General features: G+C 42.4%; 1 protein-coding gene across 5 annotated transcripts in view; it reads left to right on the top strand.

Moving 5' to 3' along the window:
* The window catches only part of ARMH1 (armadillo like helical domain containing 1), a 69,632-nt gene that overhangs the window by 12,058 nt on the left and 32,134 nt on the right, over nucleotides 1–25,440 (top strand). For all 5 annotated transcript variants that reach the window (XM_030207261.1, XM_030207260.1, XM_030207257.1 and 2 more), the window contains 4 exons: nucleotides 10,462–10,530; nucleotides 16,368–16,534; nucleotides 22,917–23,113; nucleotides 23,212–23,296. In XM_030207261.1, coding sequence (XP_030063121.1) covers nucleotides 10,462–10,530; nucleotides 16,368–16,534; nucleotides 22,917–23,113; nucleotides 23,212–23,296 — 518 coding nt within the window. The remainder of the gene's footprint in view (nucleotides 1–10,461; nucleotides 10,531–16,367; nucleotides 16,535–22,916; nucleotides 23,114–23,211; nucleotides 23,297–25,440) is intronic.

Genomic DNA, 25,440 nt, shown 5'->3' with positions numbered 1-25,440 from the left:
GACTCTGGGTCAACCGGCTTCAATAGCTTTGACCTTGGGTGGAGGTTGGTGAAGCCCATTCATGCTGTTACTGCCTTCTTTCTTGGAATATTACAGGTGCTGAATTCCATCCAGTCATTTGCCAGTTGAAATACTGAAGGTTCTAGGATATTTTTATGTTTAAACGGTTTTTATTGATATTGCAGTAACATAAACGTTGACATACAAGGCTCTGCATATAACATTTATCAAACCTCAATCTAACTATACAACCATTTGTCAATGAACATGTATCATTTTTGAATTTTTTATTACAGCATTTTTATTTATTTACTCACATCAGGATGTACTTATCCTACCCCCCTCCCTCCCCCCCCCCCCCCAGACCTGGAGATCTATTCAGTAACAGTCCATGGATTCACCCTGCATTTAAGAGTAAACTCTGACCTCTATGGCTTAGACTTCGCAGATAAGGACCCCAGACAGCCAAAAACGTGACTCTCTTGTTCTTTGAGAGCCGGGATTCTCCAGCCTCCCAAGATACCAGCTGGTGCAATTGGTTTCTCCAGTGCCAATATGCTGGAGGATCTTTAATTGTCCAGTACTGTAAGATGCATTTCCTGGACAGTAAGCTCATCTTACGGAGCAATATTGTTTCAAATCGATTCTGCCCTCTAAATGACCTCAGGATGTTCTAGGATATTTTTATTTATGTATGTACCACACATTTCTATTCCATGCTATTTACAATTCTAGGTGGATAACACTAAAAACAAACATAATACAATTAAAACATAAAACACACAGGCACATTACATGATAAGATATCAGCATCCCTCCTACGCTAACCCTTAAGGGGCAAATCACGAAGAACTACATTCTTTCTCCGTCTCTATCCACTGGTTAACAGACATAACCCACAAGTTTTGGACTGATCTGTTAGGAGTAAAGGGAAGAGCATTATCAGGTAAAACATAATTTTTCCATAAATTGTAATGGAGCCTTTCGTAGGCTCACAGGCATTTTTTTTTTAGCAATAACTTTATGAATGAACATCACTTACAGGTAGCTAGAGCAGCAGTGTTAAAAGTAAGAGGGGAAGTTATTTTAGATCTAGGCCTTAGTGGAAAGCAGGATTTAGTATGAAAAGTAACAGTATTGTATCCGCTGGGAAACAGTGATCATAACGTGATTGAATTTGACTTAATAACTGGAGTGAAATCACTAAGGAAACCTGCTATAGCAGCATTTAATTTTCATAAGGGCAAATATGATAAAATGAGGAAAATGGTTTAAAAAAAAAGCTAAACAAATCAGCTGCTAAGGCTAGGACTTTAAATTAAGCATGGACTATGTTTAAAAAATACCATCTTGAAAGCCTAGATTAGAAGTATTCCACATACAGTGCAATCCGCTGAAATGCAAGGGTCTGGGACCAAAGAAATACATGCAGTTAACCAGAGTGTGCACTTAACCGTTGTGACCCAAAGAAGCTTGACATCTGATAAACATATGTACAGTACTGTTTATTATATGTACAGTATACAGTCTCCGTTAACTGACGTTAGGCTTACTTGACGTAATCAGTCATAGTCCTCTGTACACTCTTGTGTCTGTCAGTTCCATAGACTACATCTGCCAGATGGTAAAAACTGTCATAGAACTGACATCCAGTGGCCTCCAGATAGGCGCCCCCTCCCTACTCATCTTCAAATCCTTGCTCAAAGCCCACCAATGTTGCTTTCAGCACCTAACCTTTTACCTTTCAGGAAATTTTGACTGCCCCTACTTGACTGACTGTACATTTGTCCATTAGATTGTAAGCTCTTTGAGCAGGGACGGTATTTCTATGTTAAATTGTACAGCGCTGCGTAACCCTAGTAGCGCTTTAGAAATGTTAAATAGTAGTAGTAGTAGTAGTTGAGACTCTCCAGCGCTCTTGCAAAAGTGACAGGAGGTTGTTGAATTTCATCAACATGTGCCTCGCTGCTCATTTCATCATCTGTTTCATCATCAGCCGTTGCCTGCGTGTAGGCGCATATCTCGACATCAGTGCTGTCGTCAGCTGTTTGTAGATCGTAATCAACAGCTACGTAGTGATGAAACTCCTCTTCAGTAACACCAGCTGGGATGTCAATAGCCTGTTCATCTGACGCGTTTGCAACAGCTGCATCTGTTTTGTCCCTCTCCACATCCCTAACAAAGCTTGCCTGCTTGTAGCAGTTCACAATGGTTGCCTGTGTAACATGATTCCAGGCTTCTTTCTGCATTCGTAGGGAATCCACCAGTGATAGATTACGAGCCAGTTCAACAGCACGTTTATCCTTGCCATTCTGGTCATCCATCCATAACGCTCATCAGACGACTTAGCACAAGAGCCCGATTATAATGCTCATCAGACGACTTAGCACAAGAGCCTGATAATATTGTTTGAAATTGGCTATTATGCCCTGATCCATAGGTTGAATCAGAGAGGTAATGTTTGGTGGCAGGAAGACCACCTTGACATTAGACAGCCTGACATCCTCACTGTGTGCAGCACAATTATCACAAAGCAACGAAATCTGATGCTTTTGTGCCCGCATTCTAGTGTCTAACTTCTTTAGCCACTGCTTCCAAATTTCGCCAGTCATCCATGAATTTGCATTAGCCTCGTATGACACAGGAAGTCACTTATCATTCTTGAAGCAACAGGGCTGTTTGCTCTTTCCAATGACGAGTGGTTCCAACTTCTCACTCCCATCCATATTGCAACAAAGGAGGATCGTCAGTCGGTCCTTCGACGTTTTACTTCCTGTAGTTTTGGCATGTTTGAATGCAAGTGTTCCATCAGGAATCGCTCGCCAGTAGAGACTGTTTTCATCAGCATTGAAAATGTCACGAGGTGCAAACTCATTCAAGATGGTAGGAAGAACTGAAACAACCCAATTTTCAGCACCAAAGTCATCAGCGTCTTGTTTTCACCGTGCTGTTTCTTGAATTTTATGTTCCTCTCCTTCCATCTTTCCAGCCATCCAATAGTGGCTTTGAATTCAGTTAGTCCAAGGCATTCAGCTAGCTGATTAGCTTTCTCCATAAGCAGTGGACCACTGACAGGAAACTGTCTGCTCCTGACTTGAGAAAACCACCGAAGAGCATCTTCTACATCCTCAGCTTTTCCCGCCCGTTTACGTTTGTATTGTTTTGCCAGTCTTCCAAAGGCTGGTCTTTCTGCTTCAAGATACGTGAAATTTGACTTGGATTGACACCATATTCTTTAGCAATAGATGCTTGACTTTGTTTTCTAATTTTTTAAGAACTTCTATTTGTTCAGCCAGTGTTAAAGTCTTACAGTTGCGCAACGATGACGACTCCAGTGTAGACGCTAACAACATTCTTTCACTTCTGCCCGTGGCAGTTAACCAATGAGATTTCAAATTTACTGCCCCTTTGTCACACGCCAATCGGCTTCCATATTCCATGCGTGCGCTTATGCGGAGTCTTTCCTGCAGAGGAGCGGTCTTAAACCATGCATATAAGCGAATCTTGCACTTATCAGTGGTGCACTAAACCGAAGTTTATCCCCATAGAAATTGATGGCGCCAAAAACGGGACCGAAGTACGGCATGCAGTTAAACAGAGCATGCGCTTATCCAACATGCACTTAAATGGAGTGCACTGTACTAATACAAGTAGAAAGAAGAACATCCTTAAAAAAATGGAAAAAAGGATCCAAATGAGGAAACAAGAAGCAACATAAGCACTGGCAAGTTAGATGCAAAGCACTGATAAAGAAGGCTAAGAGAATACAAAGAGAAACTTGCCACAGATGTGACAACTCATAGTAATAATTTTTTCAGATATATCAGAAGCAGGAAACCTATGAGGGAATTCTTAGGCTGAATCATCAAGAATAAAAGGGCCACTCAAGGAAGATGTGAGAGAGTATATAAAATACTGCCCCTCACCCTTGCAGATAGTCCTTCAGTTAGCCCGAGCCACCTTAAACCCATTAGTCCCGCCCAAGAAGAAAGTGAGATGGAGAGGTGGAGCCAAAGGTACAGAAAAGAGGAACTCAAGGTTGCCAGGTGGGCGGTTTTCCACGACCCGCTGCAGGAAATTTTTGCCCGCTGCGGGTCGCAGTTTTTTGGGCTGGTTTTTGTGTGTTTTTTCGGGTCGCTGGGGGCGGGGCTAGTGATGTATGGGCGGGGTTAGATGACAGTTTGGGCGGGGCTAGTGATGTTTTGGGCGGGGCCGATGACGGGAGAGGCGGGGTCGATGACAGCGGGGGTGGGGGGTGAACTTTTTGGGCGGGTTTCGGGGCCGTGTACCTGGCAACACTGGAGGAACTATAAAAGGTAGGGCCAGAGTGAGGTAAAAGGAGGCAAAGGGAAGGAAGAGTTAAAATCCCACCATATGCATCTACAACAACTGACGTAAGCCAGTTTTGATTTGAGACTTGTGAGCCCTGCCCTGCTAGAGCCAGACCTGGAAGTCAGAGAGAGAAACAGAAGATCTTACTGGCTTTGTTTGGGGTATGGAATAGAAAAAGCGAATCGCCAATGGCAATGTTGAGAAAAATAATTTATTCACCACATTATTTAAAATAAGCCCGACACAGCTGCATTTCGCCCTCCTAGAGGGCTGCGTCAGAGGCTAGCCTTTAACAACCCAGTGGTGCAGTAAAATCAGTTCCTGAGAAGCAAGCTAGGTTGTTAACGGCTAGCCCTTGACGCAGCCCTTTAGGATGGTGAAACAAGGCCGTGTCGGGCTTATTTTAAATAATGTGCTGAATAAATTATTTTTCTCAACATTGCCACTGGTGATTCACATCTTTTTTTCTGTTCCGTGCTGGATCTTGAGAATCACCTGCCTATTTGTTTTCTTGGACCTACTTTGTTTGGGGTATAGCAGCCAACAGCCTCAGACTATGTTTGGGGCCCTTTCTGCCACAGGCCCTGGTTAAGACTGTATTCATTAAACAAAAGAGACATTTCACCTTGTGTTCCTGACCCTGTGACATAACAGGCCTCAGATTTTCTGTTAATAAAGCACTTATTTTCAGTTTTACACGGCTGTGTAATTGCGCAGTCCCACGCTCAACCCTCGCTCACAGTATCACAGAGCACAAAGCCAATATATTTGTCCATCACACTCCACATTTTTATAATTTTAAAGACTCCTGAGGCAGGCATCTATGCTGAAAACACAGTGCCATGTCGAGTCTTCAAAGTTTATGAGTTTATCAACAACAAATAAATACTGTATTCAACAGACTTTTGGTTCCATGAGCAATCCCTTTTCCCTACTCTTTCGGACTTCTGGTCTGCATTTGGATTCAGGCTAGTGCTGTATTATAGCTCCACCAGGTTCCCATCAGTTGCCTCTGCAATTCCGTGCTCTGTCCCAGAGGTACTGTGAATTCCAGCTCCAGTTGCAGGCATCTAACTTCTCCACTGGCCTTCTCAATACCAAACCTAGATGAGCTCTTTGGCATCCTGTAGTTCCCTCTCTTCTCTTGTTTCTGCATAGCCTCTCTTGCTTCTGCAACCTGGTAACTTCTAATCTCTCATGCTCCAAACTGAACATTAGTCATACTGGTCAGACCAAAGGTCCATCTAGCCCAGCATCCTATTTCCAACAGTGCTCCAAGCCAGGTCACAAGAACCTGGCAGTTACCCAAAGAGTGGCAACATTCCATGTAGAACCCCAAAGAGTAGCAAGATTCCATTCAGATTCTCAAAGAGTGGCAACATTCAATGCTACCAATCCCAGGGCAAGCAGTGACTTCCCCCATGTCCATCTCAATAACAGACTATGGACTTTTCCTCCAGGAACTTGTCCAAACCTTTTTTAAACACAGATACACTAATCGCTGTTACTACATCCTCCAGTAAAGAGTTCCAGAGCTTAAAGCTATTCATTGAGTGAAAAAATATTTCCTCCTATTTGTTTTAAAAGTATTTCCATGTAACTTCCTTGAGTGTCCCCTAGAAGGGCATTTTCGAAAGGTAGTCCAAGTATGAATTAGGGCGTCCTCGCAAAGTCGGTCAAAATGAGGCAGGCATATTCGAAAAATAGTATGGATGTCCTTAGACATTCCATTATCACAGTGCAAAACACCCAAATCATGGACGCCCAAAGTATAGTAAAAAGGACACCCATCTTCCAGAACTGCAAAAGGACGTCCCTAAAACATTCACTGTACTTGCCAATTTGTCATATCAACGTCCTTCGCCGGTTCTACGAGAAAGACATCCTGATTACTATACTTTGGACTTCTCTGATGTACCTGGTTGCTCCGCAAGTACAGTGCATGTAGTTGCGGACATCCAGGTACAGGAAATATAAGGGACATTCATAAATGTAAAGTACAGTAACAAGGACGTGTTTCACGCAGAACTGCTGAAGGACGTCCATCTTACTAGGCCCACTGAAGGACGGTGGGCCTGTAAGATGGACATAAGTATTATAAACAGGGCACCTGTACTCATTTGTAAATGTATTTATTTAATAATGCAAATGTCCTGTACAATATCAGTTTCCATGTGGCTAATAGGCAACTAGTAAGTCATAACACCTCTGACCCAGATCAAGGCCTGAGGTTGCAGCTTCCCTCCCATGAGTGTGGCTGAAACTTCTACCTAACCTCCTCTGAGATGAATGAGATGACATGCCTCACTTCTGTGTTCCCCTTTCTGGGGAGGATACTGTTTCATGGTATTCCTGTCTGAGGTCCTACTCTTAGTGGATGTCATAGCATGATATTAAAGTCATGTAAAGAAATAGTGCTTCCCCCCCCCAAAAAAAAAACTTGTCATCCAACCATAGTCACAATGTCAGGCTTCTCACGGAAGCACAGGGTTTGTGAGCCCTTGGACCACTGCTGTGGAGCGGCAGTGCAGGCAAAACCACCCTCAAACCCATCAGCTGCTGAAGTTCAGCTGCAGGAATCACAAGGCAGCTACGGGTGCTGTTCAGGCACAAACAACAAAAGCAAGTCTGGCAACCTGGAAGATCCGGACTGGACTGGGCTGAAGTCTGGAACGTGTGACAGTTCATAGCAGCCACCGGTTCAGGCCACCAGAGGGTGAGGTGAGCACAGACAAGGAAACAGTCACCACCGTGACACACAACTCAAAATACAAACATGCTGCTGAGGAATGAATGTGCCCTGCCAACACATCCTGTGTATTCTGTGTCAGACCAGCTTCCAGGGTTCCCTGTCATGTCGTATCTCATGCATCTCACACCCTGGGCGTATAGCCCAGGGCTCACCACTGACTACACCTTTTCCCAGTGGTGTGCTGGTAAATGTTTAACAACAGGCTCTCTCCCCGGTCCACCTCTGCGCCCCCCCCCCCCCCCCCCCCGTCCACCTCTGTGCCCCCCTCAAATTGGAGAGCTGGCTATAGCCAGGGAGAGAGCCTAGGGGGGGGGGGGGGGGGGTGGCAATGCATTACTGTCTCCAGAAAAAAAAATACTCCCAAGTTCCAATCTAATTCATGTTTAATGTGGGATAAAATGCCATAAGTAAGTAAATAAATATAAACTTTTAACACTGAGAACCTGATTCTCATAACATGATTTCTGTTTTAGAAGCCCTTTACCAGGAAAAAAAAAATCTCTATCAGTATACCCAAAATGATACAAACCAAATTAGCATACAGACCAGGAATTAGGAGAACAGCCAGTCTTGCTAGCTCCGAAAAACAATGTGTTATCAAAATCTCAGAACCTAACAGATCCCTATTCAGACACTTGGCCTTGCAGTCATACATGCAGAACAGAGATAGCCCCTATTCAAATTCTTCAAAAATTAACCTGAAATCCTAAGAAGTTAGACTCTGCATGCAGCACAGTACCAGAAAAACAGAAAGAAACACGCTGCTATACATTGCAAAATATGATAGCAGATGTAAATTCTCAAAGTGGTCATATTCCAAACACTAAAATGAAAATAAAATGATTTTTTTCTACCTTTGTTGTCTGGTGACTTTGTTTTTCTGATCATGCTGGCCCTGTATCTGATTCTGCTGCTATCTGTCCTCTTAACTCCGTTTCCAGGGCTTCCTTTCCATTTATTTCTTTTCTTTCCTCCTTTCTTCTTCATTTCTGGTCCTCCGCAGACTTGACTGTCCAGTGGATCCAGCTTCTTCCTATTTTCTCCATCCATATGCAGTTTTTCTCCTCTCTTCCTTTTCCCTCATCTCATCTCCTTCCTCTCTCTTCCCTCCATGTCCAGCATTTCTTCTCTCTCCCCTCCATTTATGTTCATCTCACTTCCTCTTTCTTCCCTCCCTTCCATCCATGTCCAGCATTTCTTCTCTCTCTCCCTTCCATAGGCGTAGACTGGTGGGGGGGGGGGGGGCGAGGGGGGGGCAATGCCCCCCCAAACGACGACAACTGGAATGGCGACTTTTACCCAGTCGCAGAGACGAACGGGCAGGCAGCGCTGCGGTAGTAAAAGCAACAAGGAGGCAGGTTCGACTCCGTCCATCACTTCCCTGCCCTCTGCGCCCCGCCTTCCTGTGATGTCATTTCCTTTCGGGCGGGACGCTGAGAGGGCAGGGAAGTGATGAACGGAGTCGAACCTGCCTCCTTGTTGCTTTTACTACCGCAGCGCTGCCTGCCCGTTCGTCGTTGCGGGAGCTGCTTATGGTGTTGCTGGGCTGTGAGCTGATCAGGGTATGGCTTATGGTCAGGAGGCTGGTGGGGCGCTGTCGCCTAGAGGACTGCTTCAATAAGTGTGATGCGAGCGGATCCCTGGTGTAAGTAGATTCTCGCACGTTAGCAAGCGGAGGAGGCAGGTGAATAATGGAGGATACTGGAGTTTTTGGTGGCTAGAGAAAAAAAAACAAAAGAAGGCCTTCCTATATAGGATGGAGTAGCAGAATACCAGGTATATTAGATCTTTCTTGCTGTGTTTCTACTCTTTCTTCCATATTAGCATATTCATTTGCATATATATATTCAAATGAATATGCTAATATGCTCCGACCCATCCTTTGCCCCCCCCCAAATGAAACAAACCTACGCCTATGCTCCCTTCCCCTCCATCCATGTGCATCTCCTTCCTGTCTTCTCTCCCCTCCATCCATGTCCAGAATTTCTCCTCCCCTCTCCGCCATCCATGTCCTGAAACTCTCCTCTCTCCTCTGCCCTCCCCTTCATCCATCCATGTCCAGCAACCCTCCTCTCTCCCCTGCCCTCCCTTCCATCCACCTATGTCCTAGGTGGCAGCACTGCGGCACTCTGTAGAGCTGCGTCAAGATATAGAAGAGTCATGGAGGGAGAACACAGGCCACATTGAACTGTATATAGTTTTTGATAATATGTAATACAATTTTACAGTTTTTTCAACTACCAGGATCTGTGTCTGTACTTTGTGCAATACATATGTGGTATTATCAAATGCTGGGGTTGATGTGAGAGGAGGCAGCAATTTGGGTGGCATGACAGGTCAACTGTGACAAAGAAACTTTGGTACATATGTGTCATAAGTGTGGCCATATAGAAGGCCACCTGTTTCTTCCAAACTGTATGGCTGTATGGTAAGGGGGGGGAGGCTGGATGGGCATTTCTGTTCCAGCCTCTCCCCCCTTACCATAGAGCCCCACAGCACAGAGTTGTGTAAATAATAGGTATGTTGTCTAGCACTAGTGATCTGCCAAGTATAAACTTGCAGATAACCATAGGTAGCGCATAGACGCTGGGGACGTTTATCATTATCACCCATAATCGAAATGAGGACGCCCAAATCGCCAGAGCAGCTGGGGACGTTTAGGGCTTTTGTCAATAATCGAAACTAGGATGCCCATCTCAGGGACGCCCATCACGTTCTTACATGGGCGTCCCTGGGAGAGTATTTAAGCGCCCTTCTATGTATTTTTGATTCTTTGCATCCCATTGGTACAATGGCACCAAAGCAACCACCCACCCCCACATGGGTAATTTCAGTGACCCAGAAATTGAACTACTGGTTCAAGAAATCCAGAGGAGGCACACGCATCTCTTTGCTCCCACGGGCCAGAGGCTGGCTGCTACAACAAAGCAGGCAGAATGGGAGGCAGTAAGAGACCGTCTCAAAGCGGTCTTCCACTGTGGCAGGGATGTGGAAGACTGCAAATGGAAGGCAACAGGTACTCAACAAACTCTCAGCTTTCTCTCCCAACAATGCTCTCGCCACTCTCCAACTGCACAAAATCGCTAATGGGTCTAAAGACCCCCTTACCCTGGTCGCTTTTATTTCAGGAATAAATGCACATTTCCGTTCTAATGAAATACACACATAACTGTTTGCTCCAGTTGTTTAGAATTGCCTATAAAAGTCTTTATTGAAAATTTAACACAGCTTTTCATTGCACACCTGTTATACAAAAAAATGTTCCTGTTAATGTAGAATTAATTGTTGAAACCGAGCAAGTGTCTTCTGCAGTCCGCACTCCCTAAGTTGGTATTAGCTGACTCTATATTGTGTTAAGCTCTGAACCTGCCTTTCAGTTTCATGTTTGGTACCTGTTTGAATGAACTGTTGGAGGCCATTTCCATCTTTCTGTCAGCCGTGAGTGGGTGAGTCTCTATTTAATTATTTCTAAGCATGCAGGGTGTTTAAGTAGGTAGTGAAATAATAAGAATAATTATGGTATATTAAAATGTTATTGTACATTTTGAATTTTTATCCTTTTATTTATTTATTACATTTGTACCCCGCGCTTTCCCACACATGGCAGGCTCAATGTGGCTTACATGGGGCAATGGAGGGTTAAGTGACTTGCCCAGAGTCACAAGGAGCTGCCTGTGCCTGAAGTGGGAATCAAACTCAGTTCCCCAGGACCAAAGTCCACCACCCTAACCACTAGGCCACTTCTCCACTGTTGCTACTATTTGAGATTCTACATGGAATGTTGCTTTTCCACTAGCAGTCGGCCCTTGCAGATCACCAATGTGGCCGCGCAGGCTTCTGCTTCTGTGAGTCTGACGTCCTGCACGTACGTGCAGGACGTCAGACTCACAGAAACAGAAGCCTGCGCAACCTTCTACATGGAATGTTGCTAGTGGAATAGCAACATTCCATGTAGAATCTCCACTAGTAGCAACATTCCATGTAGAATCACCAATAGTAGCAACAGAATCTCAATAGTAGCAACATTCTGTGTAGAATCTCCAATAGTAGCAACATTCCATGTAGAATCTCCAATAGTATCTATTTAATTTTTGTTACATTTGTACCCTGCGCTTTCCCACTCATGGCAGGCTCAATGCGGTTTACATGGGGCAATGGAGGGTTAAGTGACTTGCCCAGAGTCACAAGGAGCTGCCTGTGCCTGAAGTGGGAATCGAACTCAGTTCCTCAGGACCAAAGTCCACCACCCTAACCAATTTGTAGTAAACGCAATATTAATGGGGTTAACGGATAAGTAAATTCTGAATTGATTTCTTCCAAGATTTGTTTGCTTAATTGTTTAATTCTATTATGTCATCTATGTTCTCAATGTACTACCAATTGCTATCTTTCACTCTGGAATGTCACTTTTCCACTATTCTACCTGATGCCAAGCTTTCTATTTGTTTATAACATCTGAGCCTTGTGTCTATTGTTTTTCATTAGATTTAGGCTTTGAATTCAGATTTATAGATGAAAAGGAGGTCTCATTACATATATCTAAATACCAGAGTGCTATTTTTCCATACTTCATAGCAAGAGTGTACATTCCCTAATTACCTGTCCCAATGCAACTGAAGCTTTTACCTCATCAGTGCATGTAAATGGTCTCATCCCTGTGTGGATTCTCTGATGGCATGTGAGGCTTTCTTTCCAACTAAAGCTTTTACCACACTCAGGACATGTATGTGGTTTAATTCATAAGTACATAAGTAATGCCATACTGGGAAAAGACCAAGGGTCCATCGAGCCCAGCATCCTGTCCACGACAGCGGCCAATCCAGGCCAAGGGCACCTGGCAAGCTTCCCAAATGTACAAACATTCTATACATGTTATTCCTGGGATTTTGGATTTTTCCAAGTCCGTTTAGTAGTGGTTTATGGACTTGTCCTTTAGGAAACCGTCCAACCCCTTTTTAAACTCTGCTAAGCTAACCGCCTTCACCACATTTTCCGGCAATGAATTCCAGAGTTTAATTACACGTTGGGTGAAGAAAAATTTTCTCCGATTTGTTTTCAATTTACTACACTGTAATTTAATCGCATGCCCCCTAGTCCTAGTATTTTTGGAAAGCGTGAACAGACGCTTCACATCCACCTGTTCCACTCCACTCATTATTTTATATACCTCTATCATGTCTCCCCTCAGCCGTCTCTTCTCCAAGCTGAATAGCCCTAGCCTCCTTAGTCTTTCTTCATAGGGAAGTCGTCCCATCCCCGCTATCATTTTAGTCACCCTTCGCTGCACCTTTTCCAATTCTACTATATCTTTCTTGAGATGCGGCGACCAGAATTGAACACAATACTCAAGGTGCGGTTGCACCATGGAGCGATACAACGGCATTATAACATCCTCACACCTGTTTTCCATACCTTTCCTAATAATACCCAACATTCTATTCGCTTTCCTAGCCGCAGCAGCACACTGAGCAGAAGGTTTCAGTGTGTTATTGATGACGACACTGTGTGTATTCTCTGGTGCATTGTGAGGTTTACCTTTTGACCAAAGCTTTTACCAGACTCTATACATGCAAATGGTTTCTGCCCCATGTGGACTTTCTGATGCACTTTGAGATTTACATTACAACCAAAGCTTTTACCACACTTAGAACATGCGAATAGTTTCATTTTATTGTGGATTTTCTTGTGTATTTTGTACGTTTTGCATTTGGATGTATTTGTTTGAAAATGGGCCAAAAAATAAAACATCCCAATCACAAAACATTTTTCCAAACAGCATTTTCAAAGGAAAAGATAGACTTTTTTTGGTAGAAAATGACCTTTCCTGTTCTCATTTTGGACATTTTACAAAAAACATCCAAATTCATACTTAGATGTCATATCCAAAAATGCCCTTTCTGTGTTTGACTTGCCCAAAGTCACAAGGAGCAGCAGTGGGGATTGAACCCATGTTGCCAGGATCAAAGCCCGCTGCACTAACCATTAAGCCACTCCTCCTCTGTTTTCGACATTTTGCATTTGGACATTTTGTGTTCGAAAATGGACCTAAACAAAGGACGTCCAAATCACAAGACATCCATAGCGTTTTCAAACACAAAAGATAGACGTCTATCTTTTTTGAAAATGACCTTCTTTCCTGTTCAGAATGTGGACGTTTTTGTGAAACGTCCAAATTCTGATTTAGACATTCTATCGAAAATGCCCCTCTTGGTCTTCTATATGGAGCAGATTAAAGCCTATAGAAAGTCCACCCAACTTTTTGTTTCCTTTGACCCAAACAGGACAGGGGCTGCCTTTGCTAAATGCACTCTCTCAGATTAGCAGATAGATTTCATCTCCTTTATTTATGCCCAAGATGGGCTACTTTTAGAGAGTCATGTCATGGCTCACAATGTTAGAACCATGGCTGTGTCAATAGCCCATTGGAGGTCAGTCTTAATAGAGGAGACCTAGAAAACTGCAAAGTGAACTTCTGTCCACACATTCATATCTCACTACTGTCTAGAACAAAATTCCCACTCTGAGTCAGTTTGATCAGATGGTTCATCAAAATTTATTTGGGGATAAAATGCAGTGCCACCACCCCCAGGCCCATTTGTTTTCAGTTCCAGGCTGTCTTTTTACAAAATTAAAGAAATAAAATCACAAAATAAAAAATATGCATATATATTTATATATATATAAATGTTGTTAATGCACGCGTCAAACTTTACTTACTTGAGCGCACAGTTATGGAACGCATTGCCGTGCAACTTAAAAACGATCTACGAACTAACGGACTTCCGCAAACTACTGAAGACCCATCTCTTTAACATGGCATACCACAAAAATTAACCAATGTGAATATACACAACTCCCTCACATATAGTCAGAACTGTTTTACAATATACAGTATGCTAGTTATATTACTACCATGTCCTATCACTATCATGTTACCAAAAATCCTGCTGTAATACTAATTATCTATTTTCTAATATACTTCCATTATTCACGATGTATTGTAAGTAAGCCACATTGAGCCTGCAAAGAGGTGGGAAAATGTGGGATACAAATGCAATAAATAAATAAATAAATAAATAAAATTCTAATTATAACTACTACTACTCATTTCTATAGCTCTACTAGACAGGCTCACAAGTTAAGTTTTTTTTTTGTACCTGGGGCAATGGGGGGCTAAATAACTTGCCCAGGGTCACAAGAAGCTGCAGTGGGATTTGAACTCAGTTCCCAAGGATCTCAGTCCACTGCACTAACCATTTGTTTCGATAATACAGGTTTCCACGCCCCTCCATCAGGACGTTTTGCGAGGATGTCCTCAACAATCTTGGGCATCCCTTTCGATTATGCCCCTCATTGTCTGTATAAATTAATGTTTTTCTCAGGGGCGGAGCCAGACACCCAATTTTGGGTGGGCCTGGACCCAAGATGGGTGGGCAGAATCCCTCCCTGTCCCACAGGTGATTTGGTCTCTCCTTGTCTCACCTGCATGCCATCTGCTATTTACAAGGTATGCAGGAGGGACAGTTGTTGGGAGTTTTCAGCTGGTGGTGATAGGGAATCCCTGCCAGCCACACCATAGGTGTGCTGCTACTGGATGGGCCTGAGCACAAAGTGGGTGGGTCTGGGCCCACCCTTGGCTATACCACTGGTTTTTCTCCAGTAAATTGTCTGATGGAATCAGCACTCCACAATTCCCCCATCTAATCTCACCATCTCCAGCACTACAATCCCCATTTCTGAAAACCTGAAAATCCTTGGAGTGACACTAGACAGCCACCTCTCCCTCGACAATCACACCACATCCACCACAAAGAAAATGTTCACAATGATGTGGATATTGAAATGCGTAAAACCATATCTACCCCAGAAAACATTCCAGAATTTAGTGCAATCCACGGTACTTACCCATGCTGATTACTGCAACAGTATTACCTTAGGCTGCAAAGCCTATATCCTAAAAAACCTTCAGACCGCCCAAAATACAGCAGCAAGACTCATCTTTGGCAGATCACGTTTTGAGAGTACAACTCCTCTCCGTGCAGGACTGCACTGGCTCCCAATCATATCAGTTTCAAAGCCCAGACTTTAATCCACAAGATAATACACGGAGAATCTCCGAACTATATGATAAATCTGGTCGACCTTCCAGCAAGAAACATGTCTGTATCCTCACGAAAGTACCTCAACCTGCACTACCCCAACTGTAAAGGTCTCAAGTACAAAACTTATTATGGATCCAATTTCTCCTTCCTGGGCAGCCGTCTATGGAACGCTCTCCCTAGACCTATCCGAGCAATCCATGACCACCTACCATTCAGAAAAGCACTAAAAACCCATCTATTCAAACAAGCCTACCCAAAAGACCCAGATTAATCTCATGAACCCATCTACCTTACATATACTGAAGAGAAAACGACATTGACCCAGACTCTATCTCCCACCTTACCCTCCTCTCTCTATCACCTGTCTCTACCTACCTACCCATCCATTTACTACCCATCCACCCTTCTATTATGTTATACTTAATTTCCTACTTTCCATAAAAAAATTCTGTGTTACCTATTACAATGTAAGCCGCGTTGAGCCTGCTTTTAGTGGGAAAGTGCGGGATACAAATATCATAAATAAACAAATAAACATGATGGGGGGCAATGAAGAGCCCTGGGTCACTCCACAAATGGAGCATGCCGATGAAAGTGTACCTGATTGTTTCACTTGGTATGGTCTAGACCTTAGGAAGCCTGAGAAACATTTTAACATAGCTCCACACTGTTTATTATAGCATGCAGAATTCCAGTTTTTAAAAAACTGCTGCTGGAGGGGATGGGAATATTAGAACACTGATCATAGTGTGTGTGGGGGGGGGGAGGGGTTGGACTGAAGAGGGTGCTGGCATGTGGTGAGTGGGTTTGACATACACAGGAGATACAGGGTTGAGAGTATTTGACAGAGACTGGCAGCATAGGCCAAGCGGGTATTAACAGAGAAACTGTCGTAGAAATGGTGCCACTTTGGAGCCAAAATGGCCCTTGCTTAAAAAAAAGACCACTGCTCTAGACACTTTGTGAGGAAGTAGACAGGAAATGAAATGAAGCACCAAGCATGTTGTAAACCGTCTTGAATGATCTCTTATCACATCGGCAGTATAGGCAGTTTTATAAATGAAGAGTAAGAAGTGTGGTGGTCAGGCAGGAATAATCTGAAGGAGTGCGGCACCCTTGAGGAAAGCAGGGCAAGATCTCCTTGGTAAGAACCTTCAGCTGTTTATTTCTCTTCCTGATAGTTCTCGCTACCTATTTGAGTTTGTGGAGATTGGAGGGATTCTTACTGTGCTGGAGATACTGGGACTGAAAGAACTGAAAGAAGAAAACAAGAGACAGGCGTTGAAACTACTGCAGATAATGACTGGTGCTGGCAGGAAGTACAAGGAACTCATTTGTGAGAGTTATGGTAAGGGGCATCTCACATCTACCAGACCCACTCACTGCTGGGCAGATGAAATGGGCACTAGGTGGCCAATTAAATGCTTACAAACGTCGATCACAACTGCCATTTCCCCCTATCCCTCCCTCACTCCCCCCTCTGCGCTACCTTCCTCAGTCTTGCAGCAGTAGAGGGATAAGGACCGCATCTCTCTTTGGAACCCAGTGCCACATAGCAATAAATCAACTGTAAGCGATGCTGTTGAGCGGTGTGAGCAGGATCCCATAGGCCTCAGCAAGTTCTGAGCTGCAGCAAACCTTGTAACAGCAAGGAATAGAGCCTGGGTTTCTCAACAAGCTTGTTGAGGTTTTATTCACTTTTTAATGTTGAAATTCTTTTAATTTTTTTTTTTATTGCACAATAAACCATATGCTTTTTCACTTGCCATAAATAGCCCTGCAAGAGCCTCTGTAATATTATCTCATCTTTGCCTTTCAAAAATAAGGGCAATTGCTGAAAAACATAAAGCCAACAAGGCACCAAAATCATGATAAATAAGTGCATATGCCCCCATAAGGAAAAAGATCTCCATAATCTTAATTTCTTACAGATATCATCTAATGTGGAAACTTAAAAGAGTGAAACTGTTCTTCTCGAGGGCCATTTTTCGCAACCTGGTACAATCAATGGTGCTGAGTCACCTTGACTACTGCAATGCACTCTATGCCGGCGGCAAAGAACAAATCATCAAGAAACTCCAGACAGCCCAGAACACTGCAGCCAGACTCACAAAATACGAAAGTGCAAAACCCCTTAGAGAAAAGCTACATTGGTTGCCACTTAAGGAACGCATCACGTTCAAGATTTATTTATTTATTTATTTATTGCATTTGTATCGCACATTTTCCCACCTCTTTGCAGGCTCAATGTGGCTTACAATAAGTCATGGATAGTGGAAATGAGAGGAGAGTAGACATTTGGTGTTACAAAAGGAATTGGGTTGCATGGTAATGTAATACATAGTAGTAGGAAAAACAAAAAACAGAAGGTAGTATTTTACATTCAGGGTATATGTGAGAAATTCAGATGTCTTGGTCTTTGTGATAGGTCTTGTCGAAGAGATGGGTCTTTAGCAGTTTCCGGAAATTGGTCTGTTCGTAAACCGCTTTCAGATTGCACGGCACTTCGTTCCAGAGTTGTGCACTCATATAAGAAAAGGTTGATGCGTGCATTAGTTTGTACTTTAGCCCTTTACAACTGGGGAAATGGAGATTAAGGAATGTGCGAGAGGATTTTTTTAGCATTCCTGGATGGTAGGTCTATCAGGTCTGACATATAGGCTGGAGCATCGCCATGGATGATCTTATGTACTAGGGTGCATACTTTGAACGTGATGCGTTCTTTGATTGGGAGCCAGTGTAGCTTCTCTTGTAGGGGTTTTGCACTCTCGTATTTTGGTTTTCCAAATATGAGTCTGGCTGCCGTGTTTTGGGCTGTTTGGTTTTTTGAGTATTGAGTAAGATCTGCACATTAGTCCATAAAATCATTCACGGAGATGCGCCAGCCTACATGCTAGACCTTGTTGACTTACCACCCAGGAATGCTAAATGGTCAGCCCGCACGTTCCTTAACTTACACTTCCCAAGCTGTAAAAAACTGAAATACAGACTAACACATGCGTCCAGCTTTTCTTACATGGGCACACAGATGTGGAATGCACTACCACGTAATTTAAAAACAGTCCACAAACTGACTTTCGTAAATCTCTGAAAACCTCTCTCTTTCAACAAGGCATACCACAACGTCCAATAACTGTAACCACAACACCTTACCACTCGACCTCCATTTTGATTGATTTCTTTCTATGCCTGTATGCTTAATTTCATCATTTCAACCCATTCTCTATGTAACAACAATTGTAACTTCTACTCTGCAATGGCGAATGCCATAACAGAGCATTGTAAGCCACATTCAGCCTGCAAATAGGTGGGAAAATGTGGGATACAAATGCAACAAATAAAATAAATGTTTTGCTTGTACAAAGTAGATAAGTCCCTAGGGAGAAGGATGCCCAAATATTTCAAGGAAGTATTAGACCAAATTAATTGAAAAGGCCCCACCCATGATGTCCGGACACTAGGCAGCACCAGAAGTGCTTTAGATTTAGTTAAACTTAGCATAAACCCCGATAGCCTCCCAAACACTTCTATTAAATGAAGCAAATTTTACGAAGAATATTGGGGATTGGTCAAAACATTTGCAGATGACTTGATGGTGGCTGGGCATCCCGAGGGTCACTTGCATGCAGTGCGCATATTTTCTCTCCACAGTTATTGGGATCCACCGTGACCGCATCCATTTGTCGAATTGCTTCTTGGAATGTAGGAGATATCATGTCTCTTATTAAGTCAACTTTCACTAATCTCACCCTCTCCAAAAGACATTACACGATGTGATACCCGCAAGTGAGCCTTTTCCGGAGTAGCCCCCACACTCTGGAATGCACTGCCTGAAAGGCTGCGTTTAACACAAGACTATCTCTACTTCAGGAAGCAGGTGAAAGCTTGGCTCATCAACTAGGCCTTTAATGGAAGAAATAACTAACTCATTAGTCTCACTCACACACACACGAGTACTGAGGCTGCATATACTGCAGCAGGACATGTTTACCCACTCCTACCCTAACTAAGATAACATTTAACCATTTCTCTGACCTCATGTGCAACTTTCTTTAAATCAATCACCTTAAGTCTTCCTACTTTCTTACCCTTCTATATGTTACATCTTTGCTTTACCCTTCGCTGTCACCTATAATGTTCTATTATGTTGTGTTGACATTGTAAATAGTATATCATGCCTTTGTATTGTTTTTACTGCTGTAATTGTCTATTGCTCATGCTTGATCTATTCTTACTGTACACCGCCTTGAGTGAATTACTTCAAAAAGGGCGGTAAATAAATCCTAATAAATAAAAAAATAAAATAAATAATAAATGCACAAAAATATTAACAGCTCTTAATCGGCAGGGAGTAAGATATAGTGTATCTCCAGGAGACTAGACTGACAGATGTTGAGCACTAGAAAATGCAACGTCACTGGGAAGGGGACATTTTCTGCTCTTCCTCATGCACTCAAAAAGGCAGAATGCTGGAATTCTACCTTTGCCTCATCATTGGATCAGCTAGCCCCACTACAGTTTAGCAAACCATCTACCCGTAAGCAAAATCCCTAGTATCATCCAGGTATTAAACTATTCAAGATAAGTTCGTAGAGCCAAACATAGATGGCATTACAAGATTATAGTCCAGCAGAAGTTTTTTTCAGCTCATTTTTCTAATCTTATGACAGCACCAAATCCTACTAAATTATTTAAACTTTTTCAGATTTAACTTCTTTGCCTATTCAGAAAGATCAAAATTTGGATAACAGTCCTGCAAGCTCACATTGTTGGAATGTTATTCTGCACTAATGTTCAGAAATTAGAATCTACTTTCACTGAACAAGTTCATAAGATCAAGTAATATATCAGGGTCTCAATCATGTAGTAATTTTACTATTCCTTCCTTTGTGCAGTTTAAGAATCTGCTATCTACCGTAAACGGAGCCTTGTCAATACTTGACCCTCTTCCTCCAGACTGGCTAAGGGCACCTAATCTAGACTTCCTGTCCTCTGCTTATCAATTGGTTTCCCATAGTTTGACAGAAGGCTGTCTTCCAAATCTCTGGAAGCTGGCTGCTGTCCATCCTTTATTAAAGAACTCCAAACTTGATCCTTCTATTCCTAATAACTATTGCCCAGTAGTGTCTACATTACCTTTTCTTTCTAAAATTATAGAGAGGTTAATCTATGAACAGCTTCTTTCTCATACAATTTTCATTACAGGTTCTTCGTCCATGTCAGTCAGGATTCAGACTAGGCCATAGTACAGAAACAATTCTTACTTCCTTACTTAGTGAACTCCATGGTAAAGATTTGGTAGCGGGTATATCGCTTTGGTGGTCTGATTAGATTATTCTGCAGTGTTTGATTTGGTAAATCATTCCATTTAACTTAGGTTGGCAGGTATGGGTACTACAGCAAAGGTGTTTGATTGGTTTCAGTCATTTCTTGAGGGATGTTCTTTTACAGTTCATAAACTTGGCCAGGCTTCCTCCTCCTATCTGCTACTATGTGGAGTCCCTGAGGGATCACTCTTGTCACCCTTTTTGTCAATCCCCTTCCACTATTGATTCAGTTGCAAGGCTTCTCTTTGTATTTTTACACTGATGAAATTTTTTTAATTCATTATATCACTATCCAAAATGCCAAGGCTTGCTATACAAATCTTCATGCTCAATCAACTTCACATACACCTGCCCCAAGACATGATGGAACACATTACCGAAAACCCTCAAATGTATATACACCTACTTAACATTCTGAAAACACCTGAAAGCCTACTTTGTTAGAAAATTCTTCTCCGACAATCCCACATAATCAATCCGATCACCAACTGCCATGCTCCGACACCAGAGCGCTAGCAGAACACAAATCAAGGACAGATCTTACATCCAACAGCTATTGCAACTAGGTCAGATCTAATGTATTACGGCTATTATAACATGTCTATCTGAAAGTAACTTGTAAGCCACATTGAACCGATCACCCGATCGGAAAATGTGGGATACAACTGCATAAATAAATAAAAATGTTGGAAAGCTAAACATGACCATGCATCCCCATTATTGATCAAGTTGTTTTGTTTTTTAAATATTAGAGGGTTACTGTCCGATTGATCTGACTTCTTTAATTATGTTGTTGGGAGATGGAAGAGAACAGAACAACGTACTTGTACCTTTCTTATATTAAAGTACTCCTTTTTTTTTTTTTAGAGGAATTAAATTCAAAGGTATTCAAGAAAGGTCTATAATACTTCAAATGGTGAAATGTTGGAATCTGCTTCCAGCAGATACTAGAGCATCTGTATCCTACACTCCTTTTTGGAAACAATTCAAATCTTATTTGTTATCAGAATTTTTTCACTAGATTTTTTTTTAGTTTACAGAGATCTGATTTTGTATGACATTTATTTGTGCTGTTAAACCTGCTCTGAACCTAAATTGAGGGAGAGTAGCAGACTACAAATACCTATCATCATCACCTTTGTACTTTGTAATTGGTTTTGCTTACTCTACTACTACTACTTATCATTTCTATAGCGCTACTAGACGTACGCAGCGCTGTACACTTGAACATGAAGAGACAGTCCCTGCTCGACAGAGCTTACAATCTAATTAGGACAAACAGGACAAATAAGGGATAAGGACAAAGAGTAGCAACATTCCGGAATCACAAAGAGTAGCAAGATTCCGGAATCCCAAAGAGTAGCAAAATTCCGGAATCCCAAAGACTACTACTACTACTTATCATTTCTATAGCACTACTAGACGTACGCAGCGCTGTACACTTGAACATGAAGAGACAGTCCCTGCTCGACAGAGCTTACAATCTAATTAGGACAAACAGGACAAATAAGGGATAAGGACAAAGAGTAGCAACATTCCGGAATCACAAAGAGTAGCAAGATTCCGGAATCCCAAAGAGTAGCAAAATTCCGGAATCCCAAAGACTACTACTACTACTTATCATTTCTATAGCACTACTAGACGTACGCAGCGCTGTACACTTGAACATGAAGAGACAGTCCCTGCTCGACAGAGCTTACAATCTAATTAGGACAAACAGGACAAATAAGGGATAAGGACAAAGAGTAACAAGATTCCGGAATCCCAGAGTAGCAATATTCCGGAATCCCAAAGACTACTACTACTACTTATCATTTCTATAGCGCTACTAGACGTACGCAGCGCTGTACACTTGAACATGAAGAGACAGTCCCTGCTCGACAGAGCTTACAATCTAATTAGGACAGACAAACAGGACAAATAAGGGATAAGGACAAAGAGTACCAAGATTCCAGAATCCCAAAAAGTAGCAAAATTCTGTGCAGAATCCCAAAGAGTAACAAGATTCCGGAATCCCAAACACAACTACTACTACTTATCATTTCTACAGCGCTACTAGACGTACGCAGCGCTGTACACTTGAACATGAAGAGACAGTCCCTGCTCGACAGAGCTTACAATCTAATTAGGACAGACAAACAAGAGATAAGGGAATATTAAAGTGAGGATGATAAAATAAGGGTTCTGAACAAGTGAACAAGGGTTAGGAGTTAAAAGCAGCATCAAAAAGGTGGGCTTTTAGCTTAGATTTGAAGACGGTCAGAGATGGAGCTTGACGTACCGGCTCAGGAAGTCTATTCCAGGCTTACTCAAGGGATATAATTTTTTAATTTCATAAATACAGTGTTTAAAAAAAAAAAGCATCCTTCACCTTTGCTACTTTTAATTAAATACCCACCACAGGTGTTCGAGGGATTGCAGAGTGCCTGGCAAAGTGTGGCTCAGAAGAAACCCAGGTGCAGGCCCAGCAACTGTTAGAGTCTTTGACCTATGGCAACCCCAAGTACCAACATCAAGTGTACCGTGGTCTGATTGCTGTTCTTCCTTGTGCATCCCCCAAAGCCCAGCAGCTGACCTTGCAGACACTGCAGGCTGTTCAGGTGAGCAGAGGCAGCTAGATGACTTTTTGCTTCACACTGGTGTTGGGGGAGTGGTTAATTATCTTTTACTATCAACTTAGTGCATTTTTTTATTCCAGCCAGTAGTAAAGACCTCGCACAACAGCATTGTGGACGCCTTGCTTGGAATACTGCAGACGATGCATCTGGAAGTACAGTATGAAGGTAAAGAAACCCAAGACCACTCACTGTGCTCTTGGATATTTCTCTCCTATTTGATAAGCTAGTAGTTATTGTAGATGTAATATTCATTTAGATAGTCCTCCATGGAGTGACTGTTTTTTGATTTTATATATGCTATGAGGACATGCTGAATTGGGGGTGGCTGCTCATGTTCCCACTCACATCGCTGGGCAATACAGCTCAACCGCCTTATAACGCAATCTGTTACAACATGAATCTGCTTATAACGTGATAGAAGCGTGGCTCCTGATTTGATTAACAGGAGACGGCGTGACGTCACAAGGCCGAAGCAGTTTTCATCCACTTGGAGCCGAGCATGCTGTCTCATGTTAATCATACCTCCTTGGGTTAAAGAAATGTCTGAAACCTCAAACAAATGAAAGAAGTTCAGTTTGGAAGAAAAATTTGCTGCACTCGATAGAATCAAATCTGGAGTCCAGCAAACCCAAGTGGCTAGAGACCTAGCCGCGAACACGTCAACAGCTCGTGGATGGAAAAAGAAAGAGGAGAAATTCTGTGACGCAGCTAAGTCCATAGAAACGGATGATGGACTGAAACAAAATCGTTTGCGGCTACCTCAAGACAGCCAGTTGGATAAAGCTGTGTTTCAGTGGTTTGTCCAAGAAAGATCTGCAAACGCAAGCCAAAAAATTTCACAAAGAACTTCATGGAAACAAGTCAGTGTCATGTATGGCAAGTAGTAGCTGGCTAAATCGTTTTAAAAGGCGACACAGGATAACCAAAATCCCTATTTCTGGAGAGATATGTTGAGCTGACGATGAGGCTGCGTGCTCGTACCCCACCCAGCTTCAGAAGATAATTTGAGATGATGGCTATACCACAGAATAGGTGTATAACTGTGATGAGACCAGACTGTGTTATAAAATGTTACAGAATACCACTCTGCCTCGTAAGAATGACAATCAGCGAAAGCAAGGCCATTCTCTTATGTGTTAACCAAACAGGAAATCACAAACTGAAGCCACTTTGTGTAAGCAAGCTTAAATCACCATGGTGCTTTCACCACGTAAACATGATATTGATGCCGTTTTCCTACGAGTTTATCAAAAATGCATGGATGACTTCCAGCGTTTTCGAAAACTGGTTTCATCAGGAGTTCGTACCCAAGGTACATAAACACTTGTGGCAACAAAGTTACGATGCCAAAGCTCTGTTGTTGCTAGATAACTGCCCTCCCATCCGTCTGCTGATAACCTAGTAAGCAGAGATGGCAAAATCCGAGTTAGCTACTTGCCCAATAACACCACCTCAAAAATACAGCCACTCGATCAAGGTATCATATCAATGTTCAAGATGAACTTCCGAAAGAGATGTTGTTTTGTTGTCCTGGAGATGTGTTTTAATGATTGTGTATGTGATTTTTGTAATCCACCAAGAACATAGGATTTATTTGGATAAATAAATACAAGAAATACGAGAATCAGCAATATAATTGGAGCATTTTGTTTCCCAGTTATGGGATTGACTACACTATCCAAGAGGTCAGATTGTTGTCCAATATGCTAGACCAAGTTAGCAATGAGACCTCTGATGCCTTCAGAAAGGCAGTGTTGTATAGTAACTAAGTAAATGTAACTAGTTATTGTACTTAAATAAAAGTTTTGCTACTTTTACTTGTAAAGAAGTACAGGAAAATGTGTTACTTTTACTTTTACCAAAGTACTCATTTTACCAATTTTTACTACTTTTACCAAGTTACTTCTGATGTTTGCAGTTAAAAGTAAAAGTGGTAGAGAGACCTAAATGATTCCTCAGTAAACCAAATGAAGCAGCCAAACCTGACCTCGTCACACAAACAGTGGATCGTTTCATCTTAAATTTTGGTGTTCAGGGAATACAACCTATGGGAATAGTAGAGTTGCCTGTGCTTGTTGAACTGGTTACTAGTCTCCAGCCAAACAGATCAGTGATGAGTTGGGTCACTTTGAAGTGGAGATGAAGTTGAAGCTGGTTGCAATTCTTGGTAAACAGACATATGTCTCTATCACAACAGACTGCTGGACATCCCATGGAAAATGTTACATTGGGTCGACTGTCCACTGGATTGATGGTCTGCTGGTCTGGCCTTAAGAGTGAAGAGTTTCCATATATTTGGCATTCTTGCA

The sequence above is a fragment of the Microcaecilia unicolor genome, chromosome 6, assembly GCF_901765095.1.
Source record: "Microcaecilia unicolor chromosome 6, aMicUni1.1, whole genome shotgun sequence".
NCBI lineage: Eukaryota > Metazoa > Chordata > Amphibia > Gymnophiona > Siphonopidae > Microcaecilia > Microcaecilia unicolor.
This window is presented reverse-complemented; position numbering and strand designations above follow the sequence as displayed.